This window comes from Plecotus auritus (genome assembly GCF_963455305.1).
Source record: "Plecotus auritus genome assembly, chromosome: 5".
In the NCBI taxonomy this organism is placed as follows: Eukaryota; Metazoa; Chordata; class Mammalia; order Chiroptera; family Vespertilionidae; genus Plecotus; species Plecotus auritus.
In genome coordinates this window covers 154,803,263-154,821,107 of record NC_137776.1, presented here as the reverse complement: position 1 = coordinate 154,821,107, position 17,845 = coordinate 154,803,263, and the positions used below count along the sequence as shown (strand labels likewise).

Sequence of the window (17,845 nt, the reverse complement as noted above, 5' to 3'; positions counted from 1 at the left end):
TTTTAACAAGATCCTTTTTACTTCTAAAAATTTTTAATCTTATTTTTTCAGCTTTATTGGAGCATAACTGACAACTAAAACTTTATTAAATCTGCTTTTTCTTACTTTTTAAATTTAGATAGCAAAATGTTCACTTTCTTTTTTTAAAATATATTGTTATTGTTTTCAGAGAAGAAGGGAGAGGGGGAATGAGAAGTAGAAATATCAATGATGAGAGAGAATCATTGATCAGCTGCCTCCTGCACACCACACACTGGGGATCAAGCCTGCTACCTGGGCATGTCCCCTAACTGGGAATTGAACCGCAACCTCCTGGTTCACATCATTGATGCTGAACCACTAAGACACACTAGCTGGGCAATATTCACATTTGTGGTGTACACTTTTTGTTGTTAATCTTCACCTGAGGGTATTTTTTCCACTGATTTTTAGAGAGAGTGGAGGGGGCAGAGAGAAAAGACACATCGATTTATTGCCTCTCACATGCACCCCAACCAAGGCCAGAGATCGAACCTGCAACCCAGGCATGTACCCTTGACAGGGAGTCAAACCTGGGACCCTTTGTGTGCAGTTCAAATCTCTAACCACTGACTAACACTGGCCAGGGCTTGGTGTATACTTTTATAAGTTTAGCATGTACACAGATTCTTGTAACCAAAACCATAAATACAAAACAATCCCAACACAAAGAATTCCCACACACTGCCCTTTGTAGTCAAACTCCCCCTCTACCCCAAACCCCAGGAAACCAGTGATCTGGTTCTTTGTATTTACAGTTTTGTCTTTCCAGAAAGTTAGCTAAATAGACTCATTCAGAATGTAATCTTATGAGACTGTCATAATGCCTCTGATATTCATCCATGTTACTGACGTATTAACAGTTGGTTCCCTTTTATTGCTGAACTAGAGGCCCAATGCACGAAATTCGTGCAAGGGGCTTGGACCCCACCACCACAGCGGCCACCTCTGCCCTGGCTGCCTCAGCTTCGTCCGGAAGGACGTCCGGTCTAATTAGCATATTACACTTTTATTATTATAGACAGCACTCGGTAATAGAGAGATATCAGTTTGCTTATACATTCATTCACTAACGGACATTTGGGTTGTTTCCAGTTTGGACAATTATGAATAGTGCTACTTTAAATATTTGCATTCACACTTTTGTGTAAACTCAGTATTTACACAAGCTTGAATTGCTCTATGACAAATTCTTTGAAGTGGCATTACTGAAGCATATGGTAATTGTATATTTAACTTTGTAATAAACTGCATTCTCACCAGACATATGTATGAAAGTTCCAGTTAATCCTCATCCTCACCAACACTCAGTACTATCAGTATAATATTTTATTTTAGCCATTCTAAAAGGTTATGTAAATGGTACTTCACTGTGGCTTTACTTTGCATTTTCCTAATGATTAATGAGCATCTTTATCTTCGCATGTGCTTTTATGCCATCCAAATATCTTCTTTAGTGAAATGCCTGTTCAAATCTTTCACCCATTTTATAAATTGGTTTGGGTTGGGTTTTTTTTTTGTGTTTTTTTTTGTGTGTGTTTTTTTTAAGTTCTTCATAAATTCTGCAGTCAGGTCCTTTCTCAATACAAACATATTCTCCCAGTTCATGGCTTGTCTTTTAATTACTTTGACTGTGACCATCACATAAAAAGTATTACATTTTTGCCCTAGCTGGTTTGGCTCAGTGGATAGAGCATTGGCTTGAGGACTGAAGGGTCCCGGGTTTGATTCTGGTCAAGGGTACATGCCCGGTTGCAGGCTCGATCCCCAGTAGGGAGGTGTGCAGGAGGCAGCCAATCAATGATTCTCTCTCATCATTGATGTTTCTATCTCTCTCTCCCTCTCCCTTTCTCTCTGAAATCAATAAAAATACATATATTTGAAAAAAAAAGTTTTAAATTTTGATGAAGTTCACATCAATTTTTTTCTTTCATAGATCATGTTTTTGGTGCTGTATATCTAAGAGCTTTGTGCCAAACCCAAGGTCAAGAAGATTTTTTCTAATGCTTTCTTCTCAGGGTTTTTACTACTTTATGTTTTACATTTAAGTTTATAATCTATTTTCAATTAATTTTTATACATGATGTTACAAATTGAGGCTCACTTCTTTATATATGGATGCACAGAATTTCAATACCACATGTTGAAAAGACTGTCTTTTCTCCACTGATTTTTGTTTGCACCTTTGTAAAAAACAAAACAAAAACTGGTTGATTATATTTGTGTAAGTCTATTTCTGGCTCTCTATTCTGTTCCTTTAGCCAATACACTACCACACCGTATTTTATACACACACACACACACACACACACACACACACACACACACACACACACATACATATATAATTTTTTTTATTGATTTCAGAGAGGAAGGGAGGGGGAGAGATAGAAACATCAATAATGTAAGAGAATCACTGATTGGCTGCCTCTTGCACGCCCCCTACTGGTGACTGAGCCCGCAACCCGGGCATGTGCCCTTGACCAGAATCAAAGCCAGGACCCTTCAGTCTGCAGGTCAATGCTCTATCCACTGAGCAAAACCAGCTAGGGCCACCACACTGTCCTGATTAGTATAGCTTTACAGTACATATTAAAATTACATATGGTGAGTCTTCCAACTTTCTTACCTTTTTCAAAATTGTTTTTGTTATCCTAGTTCCTTTAACTTTCCATATACAATTTTTAAAAACCACGGCCATAGTTGCCACCTCTTTTGTGGTTTCCTTCTCCTCCAGAAAATTGGCATTTTTACTGCTGTGCTTTGTCAAAACAAGTTCATATCTTCTCTAAATATGTTATGTAGGTACTCATAACTCTTCACCCAATATGTCCAGGACCAGAAACTTATGTGAAAAATACACAAATACACATATGAAAATGTGTTCAATTCTACATTGAACCTCCAAGTCCAACAAAAGAGAAAAGATTAAATGATAGCTGGGGAAGTGTTCAAAATATGTTGTTTTTAAAAAATGAATACGCAACCCAGCTGGCTGAGCATTGACCTATGAACCAGGAGGTCACAGTTCAATTCAGGTCCCAGGGCACATTCCCGGGGTTGTGGGCTTGATCCCCAGTGAGGGGGGTGCGCAGGAGGCAGTGGATGGATGATTCTCTCTCACCACTAATGTTTCTCTCTCTCTCTCTCTCTCCCTTCCTCCCTCTCTGAAATCAATAAAAATATATTTAAATATACACATACACAGTATCTAATATTTTATATAAAATATAGCAATTTCAGAAGCAAAAATATTTTTTAAATTATTTCTGAATAGTATCATTACAGGTGACTTTTTCTTTATGGTTTCAGAAACTTTTTGTTGTTGCTGTTAATCCTTATCCAAGAACATTCTTTCCATTGATTTTTAGAGAGAGTGGAAGGGATGGGGAGAAACAGAGAAAGAGAAGCATGGATGTGTCTCTCTCTCTCTAAAATACTAAAAAAAAAAAAAGGATTAAAACAGAACCCTGGCTGGCTTAGTTGTTAAAGCATCCTCTGAAACACCAAGGTTGCGGCTTTAATTCCTGGTCAGGACACGTACAACAACCAACCAATGAATGCATACATAAGTGGAACAACAAATGGATGTTGTTCCCTCCTTCCTCTCTCTCTCTCTCTAAAATCAATCAGTAAATAAAATTATATAAGAATTAAAGCAGCAAAGAATGTGGGAAAATAGGTAACTAAAAGTTTGGGGCTAGAACATTCCATTGGTAACCTCCAGTGTTAGAAATATAGTTACTTTCCATTACTTTTAGTATTATAATAATATCCTTTAGTTTGTAATAAAATATTATAACCAGTCCAATAGTAAATTCCTTAAAAGTGAAGACAACAGTCACAGTTAAATACATTCAAATGCCAACAGTAAAAATTTTTAAAAAGATTAAACAAGTGTTGGTGAAAATGAAAAGAAATTAGAACCATCATACACTGCTAGTAGGAATGTAAAATGGTACAGCCACTTTGGAACAGTCTGGCAGTTCCTCAAGTGTTGTCATATGACCCAGTAATTCTATTCCTAGGTAAATACCCAAGAGAAATGAAAACATGCCCACACTGATACTTGCACACAAATGTTCACATCATTATCCTATCTAATAAAAGAGCAATATGCAAATTAACCATCACTCTGCTACACCCACAAGCCACGCCCACCAGCCAATCAGAAGTGAGTATGCAAATTAACCCAACCAAGATGGCTGCAGCCATGGAGAGAGCAGGAGGGAGGCTTGGGTTTCCCCGGCGATGGAGGAAGCCAAGCTTCTGAAGCCCTGGCCTGCCTTGGCCTCCGCTTAAGGCTACAAAGTTTCAATTACAGCAGATAAATAAATCCCAACAGAAATGGCTGTCGCCACGGAGCAAGCAGAAGGCTTGGCTCCGCTCCAGGCTACAAAGTTTCAATTGTAGAAGATAAATAAATCCCAGATACCAGGGCCTCCACTTGGGTCACCGGGGGGCGTGGCCAGCCTGCAAACCACCACAGGCCCCTCGCCCAGGCCGCCCTACACCCCAAGGGAACCTCCACCCTGATCCAGGACACCCTTCAGGGCAAACCAGCTGGCCCCCAGCTGTGCACTAGGCCTCTATCCTATCTAATAAAAGAGTAATATGCAGATTGATCATCACTCCAACACACAAGATGGCTGCCCCCATGTGGTCAAAGATCCTGCCCCCATGTGGACACAAGATGGCCACCACAAGATGGCCAGCAGGGAAGGGCAGTTGGGGAGGACCAGGCCTGCAGGGGAGGGCAGTTAGGGGAAAACAGGCTGGCAGGGAGCAGTTAGGCATCAATCAGGCTGGCAGGGGAGTGGTTGGGGGTGATCAGGCTGGCAGGAAGAAGTGGTTAGGGGCAATCAGGAAGGCAGGCAGGTGAGCAGTTGGGAGCCAGCAATCCTGGATTGTGAGAGGGATGTCTGACTGCCCGTTTAGGCCCGATCCTGGTGGGATCGGGCCTAAATGGGCAGTCAGACATCCCTCAAGGGGTCCCAGATTGGAGAGGGTGCAGGCTGGGCTGAAGGACCACCCCCCTCCCCCCGTGCACGAATTTCGTGCACCGGGACTCTAGTTATTTATAATAGCCAAATAGTGAAAAACCCAAATGTCCATACAATGGAACATTATTTAATAAAAATACATGGCACAACATATATCAATTTGAAAACATTATGCTAAATGAAAGCCAGTCACATGAAACTAATACGTGAATCCACTTATATGAAATATAAATCTATACATTTATAGAATAGGCAAAGCTATTGTCACAGATAGTAGACTGGTTGCTCAGGCTTCGAGAGATATGGGGAGTGACTGCTAATGAGTATGGAGTTTCTTTTTGGGGTGATACAAATGTTCTAAAATAGACTGTGATGATGGTTGTACAACTCTGTGAATATACTATAAAGCTCTGAATTGTACATTTAAATGGGTGGATTATATGATATGTGAATTATATTTCAATAAAGCTGGGTTATTTAAATTGTTTTAAAAAGGAGAAAGGGAAATCTATCAATTAAGAAAGTCTCAACCTAAACAATGGACACAGACAACAGAGGGGTGAGTGCATGGGTGGAGGGGTGGGGGGACAATAGGGGGATAAGGACACGTATGTAATACCTTAATAAAGAAAAAAATACATTTAAAAAAAGGAAGTCTCTAGAGGCATATCAACTAAATGCAATTGTGAACCTCATTTTGGATCCTGATTCAAACTAAAACTGTATCTATGAGATAACTGTAGATCTAAACACTGATGGGGTATCCTATCCTATATAATAAAAGGCTAATATGCAGCAAATAGACCGAATGGCAGAACAACCGAACAACTGGTCACTATGATGTGCGCTGACCACCAGGGGGCATGCACGGAACATGGCAGGCGTTGTGGAGGTGAGCGGGGGTGCCAGACCAAGGCAGGGCACTGGTTGCTGCCATTAGGGCAAGCCTCTGGTGGTTACTGAAAATCCTTTGCTCCCGCACACCCGGTCCAGCCCGGCGCTTGCACCTGCTGCTGGTGCCAGCCCCACTTGCATTCACTGCTGCTGGCACCAGAGCCACCACTTGCACCCACTGCCAGCGCCTGGCACCAGCCCTGATCGCTTGGTGCCGTCAGTGGGTGTGAGCAGCGGATGCCAGCCCCAATCGCCCCTCAGGGCTTCTCCATCTCCCCGTCCTGAGGGGAGATCAGGGCCGGCAGCTGCCGCTTGCACCCACTGCCAGCACCGGAGCTGCCACTCACACCCACTGCCGGTGCTCAGCACCGGTCTTGATCGCTCAGCACCATCAGCAAGCGAGCAGCAGCTGCCAGCCCTGATTGCCCCTCAGGGCTTCTTCACCTCCCCCTGCTCTTGAGGGGCGATTGGGACAGCAGCCACTGACGCTCACACCTGCTGCTGACACTAGCCCCAACTGCTCGGCGGCGGTTGCGGGGGGTGCCGGCAGACAGGGGACCAGGGGCCGTGGTGGGGAGGGGCCGGGCAGGGGCACAGAGGATGGGCTGACAGCAGCCTCCCAGCCCACAGTTCCTTTCAAGGTGCACGAATTCGTGCACTGGGCCCTTAGTTAGATAATATGAAAGAGTTAACGTTTATTTAGCAAGTGTAAGACTGAAATCCTTATCTTTTAGGGACTTCAGCATTTAGGGATGAAAGGATATGTTATCTGAGATTTACTTTAAAACAATCTAGCTCAGCCAGCATGGCTCAGTGGTTGAGCGTCAACCTATGAACCTGTAGGTCATGGTTCAATTCTGGTCAGGACACAAGCCCAGGTTGGCGGGCTCAATCCCCAGTGTGGGGCATGCAGGAGGCAGCTGATCAATGATTCTCTCTCATCATTGATGCTTTTCTCTCTCTCTCTCCCCCTTCAGCTCTGAAATCAATAAAATATATTTTAAAAATAAATACTGTTTACTAACACAAATCTCTGAAACAGGAATTAACATGCTGCAAAGAAAGTATTAAGGCCCAAATCCTTTGTTCAAGAATAATCCTTATTGGTGTTCTCCCTCTCAAGAGCAAACCCTCACCTTTCCTATACCCCTCCTCTTCCCCACTTAGGAGAGAGAAGGCATATTACCTTTTCCTCTCTCTCCTAAGTTACAACCCTTCTTTTGCCTCTGTAACTTGTTCCCTGAGCCCATTTCTTCTACCTTTGTGACTTTCTAAACAAACTTTCTCTTATTAAAAATATATTATAAGAATCCTTATCACATTTAAACATAAAAAATTATCAGCCTTAACTGGTTTGGCTCAGTGAATAGAGCGTCGGCCTGTGGACTGAAGGGTCCCAGGTTCGATTCCAGTCAAGGGCATGTACCTTGGTTGCGGGCACATCCCCAGTAGGGGGTGTGCACAAGGCAGATGATCAATGTTTCTCTCTCATCGATGTTTCTAACTCTCTATCCCTCTCCCTTCCTCTCTGTAAAAAATCAATAAAATATATATTTTTAAAAATTATCAGAAGTCTTGGCCAGGTCACTTAGTTGGTGGGAACATCCTCAGGATGCACCAAGCTTTTGGGTTCAATACCTTGTCAGGGCACATATAAGAAGAAATCCACGAATGATGCATGGATAAGTAGAACAAATTGTGTTCTCTCTCTCTCTCTCTCTCTCTCTCTCTCTCTCTCTCTCTTCCCCCCCCCCCCCCTTTAAAATCAATAAGAAAGCCCTAATCTGTTTGGCTCAGTGGATGGAGCGTCGGCCTGCGGACTCAAGGGTCCTGTGTTCGATTCCGGTCAAGGGCACGTACCTTGGTTGTGGGCACATCCCCCATGGGGAGTGTGCAGGAGGCAGCTGATTGATGTTTCTCTCTCATCGATGTTTCTAATTCTCTATCCCTCTCCCTTCTCTCTGTAAAAAAATCAATAAAATATATATTTTTAAAAATCAATAAGAAAAATGAGCCCTAGCTGGTTTGGCTTGGTGGATATAGCATTGGCCTGTAGACCGAAGGGTCCCAGGTTCGATTCCAGTCAAGGGCACATGCCCAGGTTGCAGGCTCAATCCCAGTAGGGGGCATGCAGGAGGCAGCCCATCAGTGATATTTCACTCTCATCGATGTGTCTATCTCTCCCTCTCCATTCCTCCCTCTCTAAAATCAGTAATAATAATTGATTTCAATGTAGTGTTCTCTCACAATTAGGTCACAAGTGCCACCAGACTGATGGCAACTGTATGACTTCTTGGCTTCTAAGACACAACCCAATTTCAGAGAAATTAAAAACTAGACAAATATGCATCTTGTAATCAACTTAATACTGTAAAAGCATCGTCTATAAAATACTGAGGTGCTATATTTGCCCTGGGGGGAGTGGAACAACACTAAAATTACATTTAGTGCCCCCAAAAAATCATTGGACATTAACTATGTTTCAATTTACAATGTTGCCTTAAGACCATTTCAACTTCCAGAAAAGGTAAAAGTCCTAACTAAGACGCATTCTCAAGGTGAATGAAGAAAAATTAAAAAAGAAATTTTAACTTACTCATCATACAATTGTTTTTAAAATAGCATTACTTGCCCTGACCGGTTTGGCTCAGTGGATAGAGCGTCGGCCTGCGGACTGAAAGGTCCCAGGTTCGATTCCGGTCAAGGGCATGTACCTTTGTTGTGGGCACATCCCCAGTAGGAGGTGTGCAAGAGGCAGCTGATCGATGTTTCTAACTCTCCCTCTCCCTTCCTCTCTGTAAAAAAATCAATAAAATATATTTAAAAAAATAAAAAAATAAAATAAAATAGCATTACTTTTATAATTTTACAATTGTTTTTGGTTACCTATCAAATCCCCTAAAAAAGGGATTCTTAACTTATCAGTTAAGCCTCTGAAAATGCATAGAAACTAGTTTACATGTGTCTGTTTTTTCCAGAGAAACTTCAATTTCACAAAAGGATCCATATACCAGAAAGACTAAAAATCACTTCCTTAAAAGAACTGTTTCAACTACGTATTAAGAATTACAGAGTCAGCACGGCTGGTGTGGCTCAGTGGCTGAGTATCGACATATGAACTAGGAGGTCAGGGTTCAATTCCCAGTCAGGGCACACGCCCAGGTTGTGGGCTCGATCCCCAGTGTGGGGTGTGCAGGAGGCAGCCAATCAATGATTCTCTCTCATCACTGATGTTTCAATCTCTCTCCCTCTCCCTTCCTCTCTGAAATAAATAAAAATATATTTTTAAAAAAGAATTAGAGTCATAAAATAAAGAGTATTCTATATAATCTGAAGGACATCACCAGGCCAAATATTAACTTTGGAGTTTTGGGGTGTGCTTTTTTGGGGGGAGGAGTGCAGAAAACATTCATTTCTGCTAAAACAAATGAAAATTATGCAACTCTTTATTTTAAAAAATTACTGAAGAGTTTCTTTAAAACAAATCATTGTTAAATCTGATAAAGAAGCTCCTATTGCCCTAGCCAGTTTTGCTCAGTGGATAGAGCATCGGCCTGCAGACTGAAAAGTCCAGGGTTCAATTCTGGTCAAGGGCACATGCCCGGGTTGCGGGCTTCATCCCCAGTAGGGGGCGTGCAGGAGGCAGCCAATCAATGATTCTCTCATCACTGATGTTTCTATCTCTCTCTCCCTCTTCCTTCCTCTCTAAAATCAATAAAAAAATAAAATAGCTCCTATTAAGGAAAACTTTCAGGATATAACAAATACTTTCTAAGTTATCAGTTTGTTGAGTGTTGTAAAAATGGAACACCCCTATATTTTATACCCTCAAACAGATTACTGAAAGAAATCAAAACTACAAAAAGTTCACTGCTGTACTTTATTTTTTAAAAGATATATTTTTTGCCTAACCGGCATGGCTCATGACCTATGAACCAGGAGGTCATGGTTCAATTTCCAGTCAGGGCACACACCAGGGTTGTGAGTTCAATCCCCAGTGTGGGGTGTGCAGGAGGCCTCTGAAATAAATATATATATATATGAGTATTTTATATATATATATATATATATATATATATATATATATATATATATTGATTTCAGAGCGGAAGGAAGAGGAAGAGAGAGATAGAAACATCAATGATGACAGAGAATTATTGATCGGCTGCCTCCTGCACACCCCACATGGGATCCAGCTCGCAACCCTGGCATGTGCCCTGACCTCTTCCTGGTTGACACTCAACCACTGAGCCATGCTGGGCAATATACTTTATACTTTATGTTTCATTTAAACCTTTATGTTACACACATTATGAAGAGGCACTCTCACTTTCTTATCTCTAGACTCACTGTTATCCGTTTAGATAATTAATGCAGGAGCTCCAAGGAGATTCTAGACCAAAGAGCCACACTAAGTTAAGATCACTACGAGACGTTTTTTGAAAAGTTAGTATTGCCCGGTTTGGTTCAGTGGATAAGAGCACTGGCCTGCAGACTGAAGGGTCCCAGGTTTGATTCCGGTCAAGGGCACGTACCTAGGTTGCAGACTGGATCCCAGCCCTGGTCGGGCATATTCGGGAAGCAACCAACAGATATGTCTCTCTCACACGCATCAATGTTTCTCTGTCTCTCCCCCTCCCTTCCACTCTCTCTAAAAATCAATGGAAAAATATCCTCAGGTGAGAATTACCACCGGGCAGGTGTGGCTCAATGGTTGAGCACTGACCTATGAATCAGGAAGTCACGGTTCCATTCCTGGTCTGGGCACATGCCCGGGTTGCAGGCTCAATCCCCAGTTAGGGATTTGCAGGAGGCAGCCGATCAATGATTCTCTCTCACTGATGTTTCTCTCTCTCTCCCTCTCTGAAATCAATTAAAAAAAGCTGAAAAAAGACACAAGAAACTACCTCTGCCTATACGCCCCCCCAAAGCTAAGAATCACACTGATTCAAGATATTTCAAAAAATAAATAAATAAAAGCAGGATAAATCAAAAAATTGTGAAATACAGGTCTCACAAGTCTCTAGCACAACAGATGCCCTAGTTCAGTGGTCAGCAAACTCATTAGTCAACAGAGCCAAATATCAACAGTACGATTGAAATTTTTTTTGAGAGCCAAATTTTTTAAACTTAAACTTCTTCTAACACTACTTCTTCAAAATAGACTCGCCCAGGCCGTGGTATTTTGTGGAAGAGCCACACTCAAGGGGCCAAAGAGCCGCATGTGGCTCGCGAGCTGCAGTTTGCCGACCATGGCCCTAATTAAAACAGACTGGAGCCAACTATTTCATGGTGAAAAAGATCAATTAGAAGCCTACTAATATGAAAAAGTTAAAGGAGTTACATTATGAAAAAATTTAAAGAGTGACTGACAGGGACCGGGCCAGGTAGGTCCCAATATGCCAAGCAGGGGTCCTCAAACTTTTTAAACAGGGGGCCAGTTCACTGTCCCTCAGACCGTTGGAGGGCCGGACTATAGTTTAAAAAGAAAACTATGAACACATTCCTATGCGCACTGCGGGCCCGGGACCAGTCGGCTGTTAAGCAGGACAGGCAGCAGCATCTGGCGGGCCAGATAAATGTCCTCGGCGGGCCGCATGTGGCCCGCGGGCCGTAGTTTGAGGACCCCTGTGCCAAGGTCACAGGATTGAACCCCCATCAGGTCACATACAAGAATCATAAATCAGTAAAACAACAAATTGGTTTCTTTCTCTTTTTCTCTTTCTCTCCCCCTTCCTCTCTCTCTCTAAAATAAATAAAATTTAAAAACTTTAAAAAGAATCACTGACAATCCCACTGTCTTCAAGAACTATTATGCAAAATAGAGAAAAGTGTTTAACTTGAAAATAAATTATACTAAATGTTGAAGGACTATAATTTGACATGGGAGAATAGTGGTAGGAAAAGTTATGTGCCAACCTTTTCTTTTTTTTCAAATATATATATATATTTTTTTAATATATTTTATTGATTTTTTACAGAGAGGAAGGGAGAGTGAAAGAGAGCTAGAAACATCGATGAGAGAGAAACATCGATCAGCTGCCTCCTGCACACCTCCTACTGGGGATGTGCCCGCAACCAAGGTACATGCCCTTGACCGGAATCGAACCTGGGACCCTTCAGTCCGCAGGCCGACGCTCTATCCACTGAGCCAAACCAGTCAGGGCTCAAATATATTTTTATTGATTTCAGAGAAAAAGGGAGAGGGAGAGAGAGATAAAAACATCAATGATGAGAATCACTGATCAGCTGCCTCCTGTATACCCCACACTGGGGATTGAGCCCGAAACACCACATGTGCCCTGACAAGAATGGAACCATGACCACCTGGTTCATAGGTCGACTCTCAATCATTGAGCCACACCGGCCAGACTGTGCCAACTTTTAACTACAGCGTTAATGGAACACACTAAAAGCCTTGTTTTAAGACTAAAGCAATGAAATAAAAAACAATGGTTTAAAACTTATCATTAGTGTTAACTGCTCGTGACCATAAATATGCCTGTTTCCAGTGAAGGATTTTGGGATAAAAGGCCATACAATAAGGAAAAAAGTGGAAGAAAATGAAATTGAACAAAATTCTCACACAAGACTAAAGCATAAAATCTCTTTAAGAATTTTCATACATTTTTATGTCACAGTTAAAGGTAAAAACACACAAAGATAAATCTAACACAACAAAACTGGAGATTAAACCATTCTTTTTAAATAAGACTAAAATTAAAAACCATTTAATTTAAATCAGTGTATGCTACAGGAAATCCTCTATATACTACCTATTCCAAACTGAGAGAGCTCTCTACACTCCTTTCACAGTTACTTAAGCAAAAATATTACAATTTAAAAACATTTAATTTTTTTAGTAAATTCCATTGGAGTGAGATTATTCTAACTAGTGCACATTTACCTTGACTATCAATGATACTTTTGGGGAAACAATTCTTTTTTGGAAATAAACTTTACTCCACTAAATTTGGCCAGTAAAATTTGTTAAATAATGCTCTGCTAGAAATTATATAAATTTCATTTTATGAAACTAATTTTTCCAGTATCTATAAATGAAATGTATACTTGACAAGAGAATATTCCTCAATTAATAACTTGTATATTTAGTGATTTTAAATGTTTGCATCTGAAAAAGTATAGTGTGGTGACCACAAAAGATAAGGTAAACAGTTGGTAAGGGTACTGCTTTTACACAGTATTCTAAAAATGTGCTTTTATTGGGTATTTGGTAACTATCACAGGCATGAATATTAAACATTCCCCTATCGATTATCCACATTTTTCTACAAAGTTGACCCAATTTCAAGCCTGAATCTGAGTCTTCCACTTTATAAGGGTAAAAAACAAAAGTAATTGGGTAGTCCTAAAAATACACATTAACTACATGACTTAAGATACTCATTTAAAACTTTTGCCAAGATAGCACCTCCCTTCAAAACAAACGATTGACTCACTGCTCTATTTTACTTAATTTTGGAAATAAAAAAACTAAACGGATTCCTAAACACTCATTTCCCTCGATCTCTGTACCCACCATTTAAAATGTTCAACCTTCAATTTATGATTCGTCCCTTCAAAAATAGTAAGAAATTAAACAAAATAGAAAAACAACCTCAGTATTTCCAAGTTATCTACCATGAAATTAAAAAACAACAACAAAACAGCAGATTCAAGAATGTCCTCAAGTCATAGAAAACAATGGAAACAATGTGTATATGGGTCACTATCTACTCAATGAAACCGTCTCACCTGAGATGACACTTTTAATCCGTGAGACCACCCATTTGCTAGAGTTAGCCACCTGAGCAAAAGGTTTCAATTTCGTCTCCCTGAAGTGGGAAACTCTCAATCTCCCTACCTAAGTTCCACCCTCTGTGAGTATGTCTACATGTAGGAACAAAACAACAACAACAAAAAGCCTGTAAAGTTGGGGGCAGGGTGAGGACAAAGGGCATTTTGAAACACCACAGAAGTAAACAGAGAATGAGGACAAAAGGGGGCTAAATTCAAGTTCCTTCAAGGGGATAAAGGCCGAAAAATAAAGCAGCGACCCTTGTTTACCACCCGAGGCTCCTATTCTTCACGGCCGCCCACTGGAATGCAAAGTTGGAACCACACTTCGCAGAAGCCCATCAAAACCTCAAAATGTCAGGTCACCAGGCTGCCCCTGGAATGACAGGCTAATACCCCTCCCCCACTCCCACCCCCCAAAAAAGAAAGGTCCGATCCAATAAGTGCAGGTCACTCTGCCCTCTGGGGCAGTTCCAGCCGGCGCGAGGATGGTTCTGATGGGAGGACGAGAGGGGCAAGACAAACCACCTTTTTTCCCCTTACACCCTCAGCTGAAGACACAAACCAAAACAAAGACAGCCCTCCTCCTCCCCGGGTCGGCACTATCCTAGCCCGAGAGGCTCTCCCATTTCCCGGTGCAGTGTGGCCTCCCGCCCCCACCCCCAGGACAAAGAAAAGGCACTGGGTGAGCAAGGCCTTCCTGCCTCCACCGGCGGGGGGAGGGGGCTGCCGAGGTGAGGAGCCCCCTCCGCTCACCCGCACTCTCACTCTTGGCCCCGAAAACAGCCGAAAGCGGCGGGAGTGGAGGGCTCCGCGGGGGAAGCCTAGTCTGGGAAGGGTTGCGAGTACCTTGAAGTAGCCTCCTTCGTAGAGGGTGTTGGGGGGTCCGAAGATGGCAACCTCCCAGTTGTAGAGGTCGGACTCATCCACCAGGGTGATCCGGAAGCCCTCCACTGGTTCCTCCTGCAGGGATTTCAGCTCCAGCATCAGGGCCTTCTGCGAGCTGGTCATCTGCTGCTGGGCCATCGCGGCGGCGGCGGCGGCGCCGGGCCGGGGCCCCAGTCCTCACGCACCGGCCGAGCCGAACCAGGCCCTTCCCCTCGGCTCGCCCTCGGGTCGGGCCGCACTGGGCCCCGGTCTTCACACACCCGGCGGGCCGGACCAGGCCCAAGACGGCCCGTGGGCCGGCCCGGGTGCTCCTCACACACGACGCGGGCCGGGCCGGGCCCTTCTCCTCACACTGGGGCCAGGTGGGGGGAGAGGTTGAAGGAGTTAGGGGAATTCACTCCCGGTCCCGGTCCTCCCCCCCCCGAGGGGGCCTCAACTTGGGGGGGAGAGGAGAAAAGGTGGAAGCGGAGAAAGGCGGCGGAGGGCCGGCGATGGTGAGGAGAGGGGGCCAGGCCGGCCCGGGAGCGCCGCGCTCGCTCGCCCTCTCGTTCTTCGCCGGGGCCGCCGGGCCGGAGGGCGCGCGGGGCCGAAGGGCGGGGGGAGCGCGGCGCGCGGGGGTCTCGCGGCGGCGGCGGCGGCGGCGGCGGCGGCAGCGGGGGGGGGGAGGGGCGGCGGAGGAGGAGGAGAGAGAGAGCGCCTCGCGCCGCGGGAGCGACGGAGCCGAGAAGAAGGAGGGAGGGAGAGAGGGAGGAGGGGCGCGCGCCGGGAGGGGGGAGGCTCTCGGCGAGTGGCGACCGGACGCGCGTGCGCGCGCCCCTCCCTCCTCCGCCCTCCGGGTCGCCGTCCTCCTCCTCCTCCCACTTCCCCGCCTCCTCTTGGCCGCCCGGCGTGGTGGCGGCGCTTTGTGACGCCCGCGCCTGTCTCCCGCCCTTAAAGAGCAAGCGGCTGTGGGGCCGAGGGTGGCCTCCGGGGATGCGCTCGGCTCCAAAATGATGGTTGTGCGGCTCGACACCCTGGTTCCCAAGGCGCGCCGAGGAAGGAACCTCCGGTCCTGGAGCCACTGGCGCCCGCCCCTGTGTGTATCCTTAGCCTTCCTCGCAGGAGATCTGGTTCTCTGCAGGTTCATCCCTCACCCCGTGTGTACTTGGGGGGCAGTGTGCCAAACAATTGTGGGGTTGAGTGGGGACAGTTTCTATCGAGAAGTGGGGAAGGCAGATGGGCCAGCTTCTACTTCCCTAAACTACAAAGAGGAAGCTGTGGGCAATAGAGGACTAATGAAATTGAACCTGGGTTCCTAGCTCTTCTCTGTAGAGGAATAATGAAATGGACTGAACTTGGGTCCCTACTCCTTCTCTGTGTGATTTGGGGCAAGTGCTCTGGGTGTTCCTCAGTTTACCCATTTGTAACATGAAGTACTGTGGGTGAACTTGGACACTCTACAGATCCTTTCAGCTTGAAGGTCCAACCTGGAACTGAGAGACTTTTTAAATAATCATGACTGAAGTGAGATCTAGAGTCTTCAATCCCCGTGATTTTTTAAAATCTTTATTGTTGAAAGTAATTCCCCATGATTTAGATAGAATACTCTTTTCTCTTAAGAAGGCATGTACTATGATAACATTTCCTGAAAAGTCAGGATACTGTGAGAGTGCCAAACGCTTAGAATTTGGGGATCAGAAAGGTCCTTGGTTCCAACACTGGCTCCACCATTTACATTATATTACCTCTTTCTTTTTCATCAGCTTCTGTAAAAGAGGCTTAATTATACCTAACATAAGAATTGTAAAGATTAAATGAGATCATTTATATACAAAGTTTAGTGCAATGACTGGTGCATGGTAAATGATCCATAAACAAGAACTTTAAAGAAAGAAAAAATTATGTAAAGGCATAGCTGTATTCTGGATACAACCCCCTCCATTATTTAATAGACTTTTTTTACAACAGTTTTAGATTATAGAAAAGTTGAGGACATAGTATTGAGAGTTCCCATATTTTTCCATGGGCACCCAATTTCCCCTATAATTAACAACTTACATTAGTAGAATACATGTATTACAATTAATCAATATTGATGTTATTAACTAAAGTCTTTTATCATATCTTCTTAGTTTTTATCTAATGTCCTTTTTCTGTTTCAAGATCTCATCCTGGACACCACACTATATTTAGTTTTCATGTTTTGTTAGATTCCTCTTGACTGTGACAGTTTCTAAGACTTTACTTGTTTTTTTATGACTTTGACAGTTTTGACGCATACTAGTCAAGTATGTCATAGAATGTCCCTCAGTTAGGATATATGATGTTTTTCTCATGATTAAACTGGGGTTATGTGGCTTTGGGATAGGAGGGGAAGAGGAGATCACAGAGGTAAAATGATATTTTCATCACCTCATATCAAGGACACAATATCAACATGATTTATCAGTGTTGATATTGTACTCTTTATTTTATTTTATTTTTTAATATATTTTATTGATTTTTTACAGAGAGGGATAGAGAGTTAGAAACATCAATGACAGAGAAACATCGATCGGCTGCCTCCTGCACACCCCCTTCTGGGGATGTGCCCACAACCAAGGTACATGCCCTTAACCAGAATCGAACCTGGGACCCTTTAGTCCGAAGCTCAGTTCTCCTGAGCCAAACCGGTTAGGGTGATATTGTACTCTGTAGAAGAAAGTCACTGTGCACAATCCACAGTAAAGGAGCCTTTTTATTTTTTTATTTTTTCTCAGAGATGAGGTCTCAGTATTTGAAAGAATCATTCCCTAGCTCCTAACTCTACTCTGGAGGCCAAACTCCACTGGAATTGGAGCTCACTTCAGAGGAGGGGAAGTGTTGGAGTCAATGCAGCCACTCCTCCCAAATTGATGGTGCATGACTGGTTCTGGCTTCCTCTCCTCCACCACTCAATTCAGGGACAAGAAGATTGCTGACCTGGAAACGTGGGAGATGATGTTGACACCTTTAATAACAAGACTATGAGTAGACACATAGGCAGAAAGTTCATCTTCAAAGCATTGCACCCACATAAACTCATCATAGCCCCACCCTGACCCAGAAGATGGTAGATCCTTAGTAATTTGCTGGAAAACACACCTGGCATCCAGACCAGAAGCTACTCAGATTAACTCACAAACTCATGCTAAATATCATAGTAGCCATGGCTGTAAGCTGGATGACTAATAAACATACACCTGTCTGAGAGGCCCACAGCCCAGTGTGTTAATGAGTTGTGTACT

The 17,845-nt window shown here is 43.6% G+C and overlaps 1 protein-coding gene across 1 annotated transcript in view; it reads right to left on the bottom strand.

Annotated features, from left to right (window-relative positions):
* UBE2R2 (ubiquitin conjugating enzyme E2 R2) overlaps positions 1–15,310 on the bottom strand; it is an 80,728-nt gene extending 65,418 nt beyond the window's left edge. The window contains exon 1 of the mRNA XM_080671234.1: positions 14,562–15,310. Coding sequence (XP_080527360.1) covers positions 14,562–14,738 — 177 coding nt within the window. The 5' untranslated portion in view covers positions 14,739–15,310. The remainder of the gene's footprint in view (positions 1–14,561) is intronic.
* Between the last annotated feature and the right edge of the window lie 2,535 nt (positions 15,311–17,845).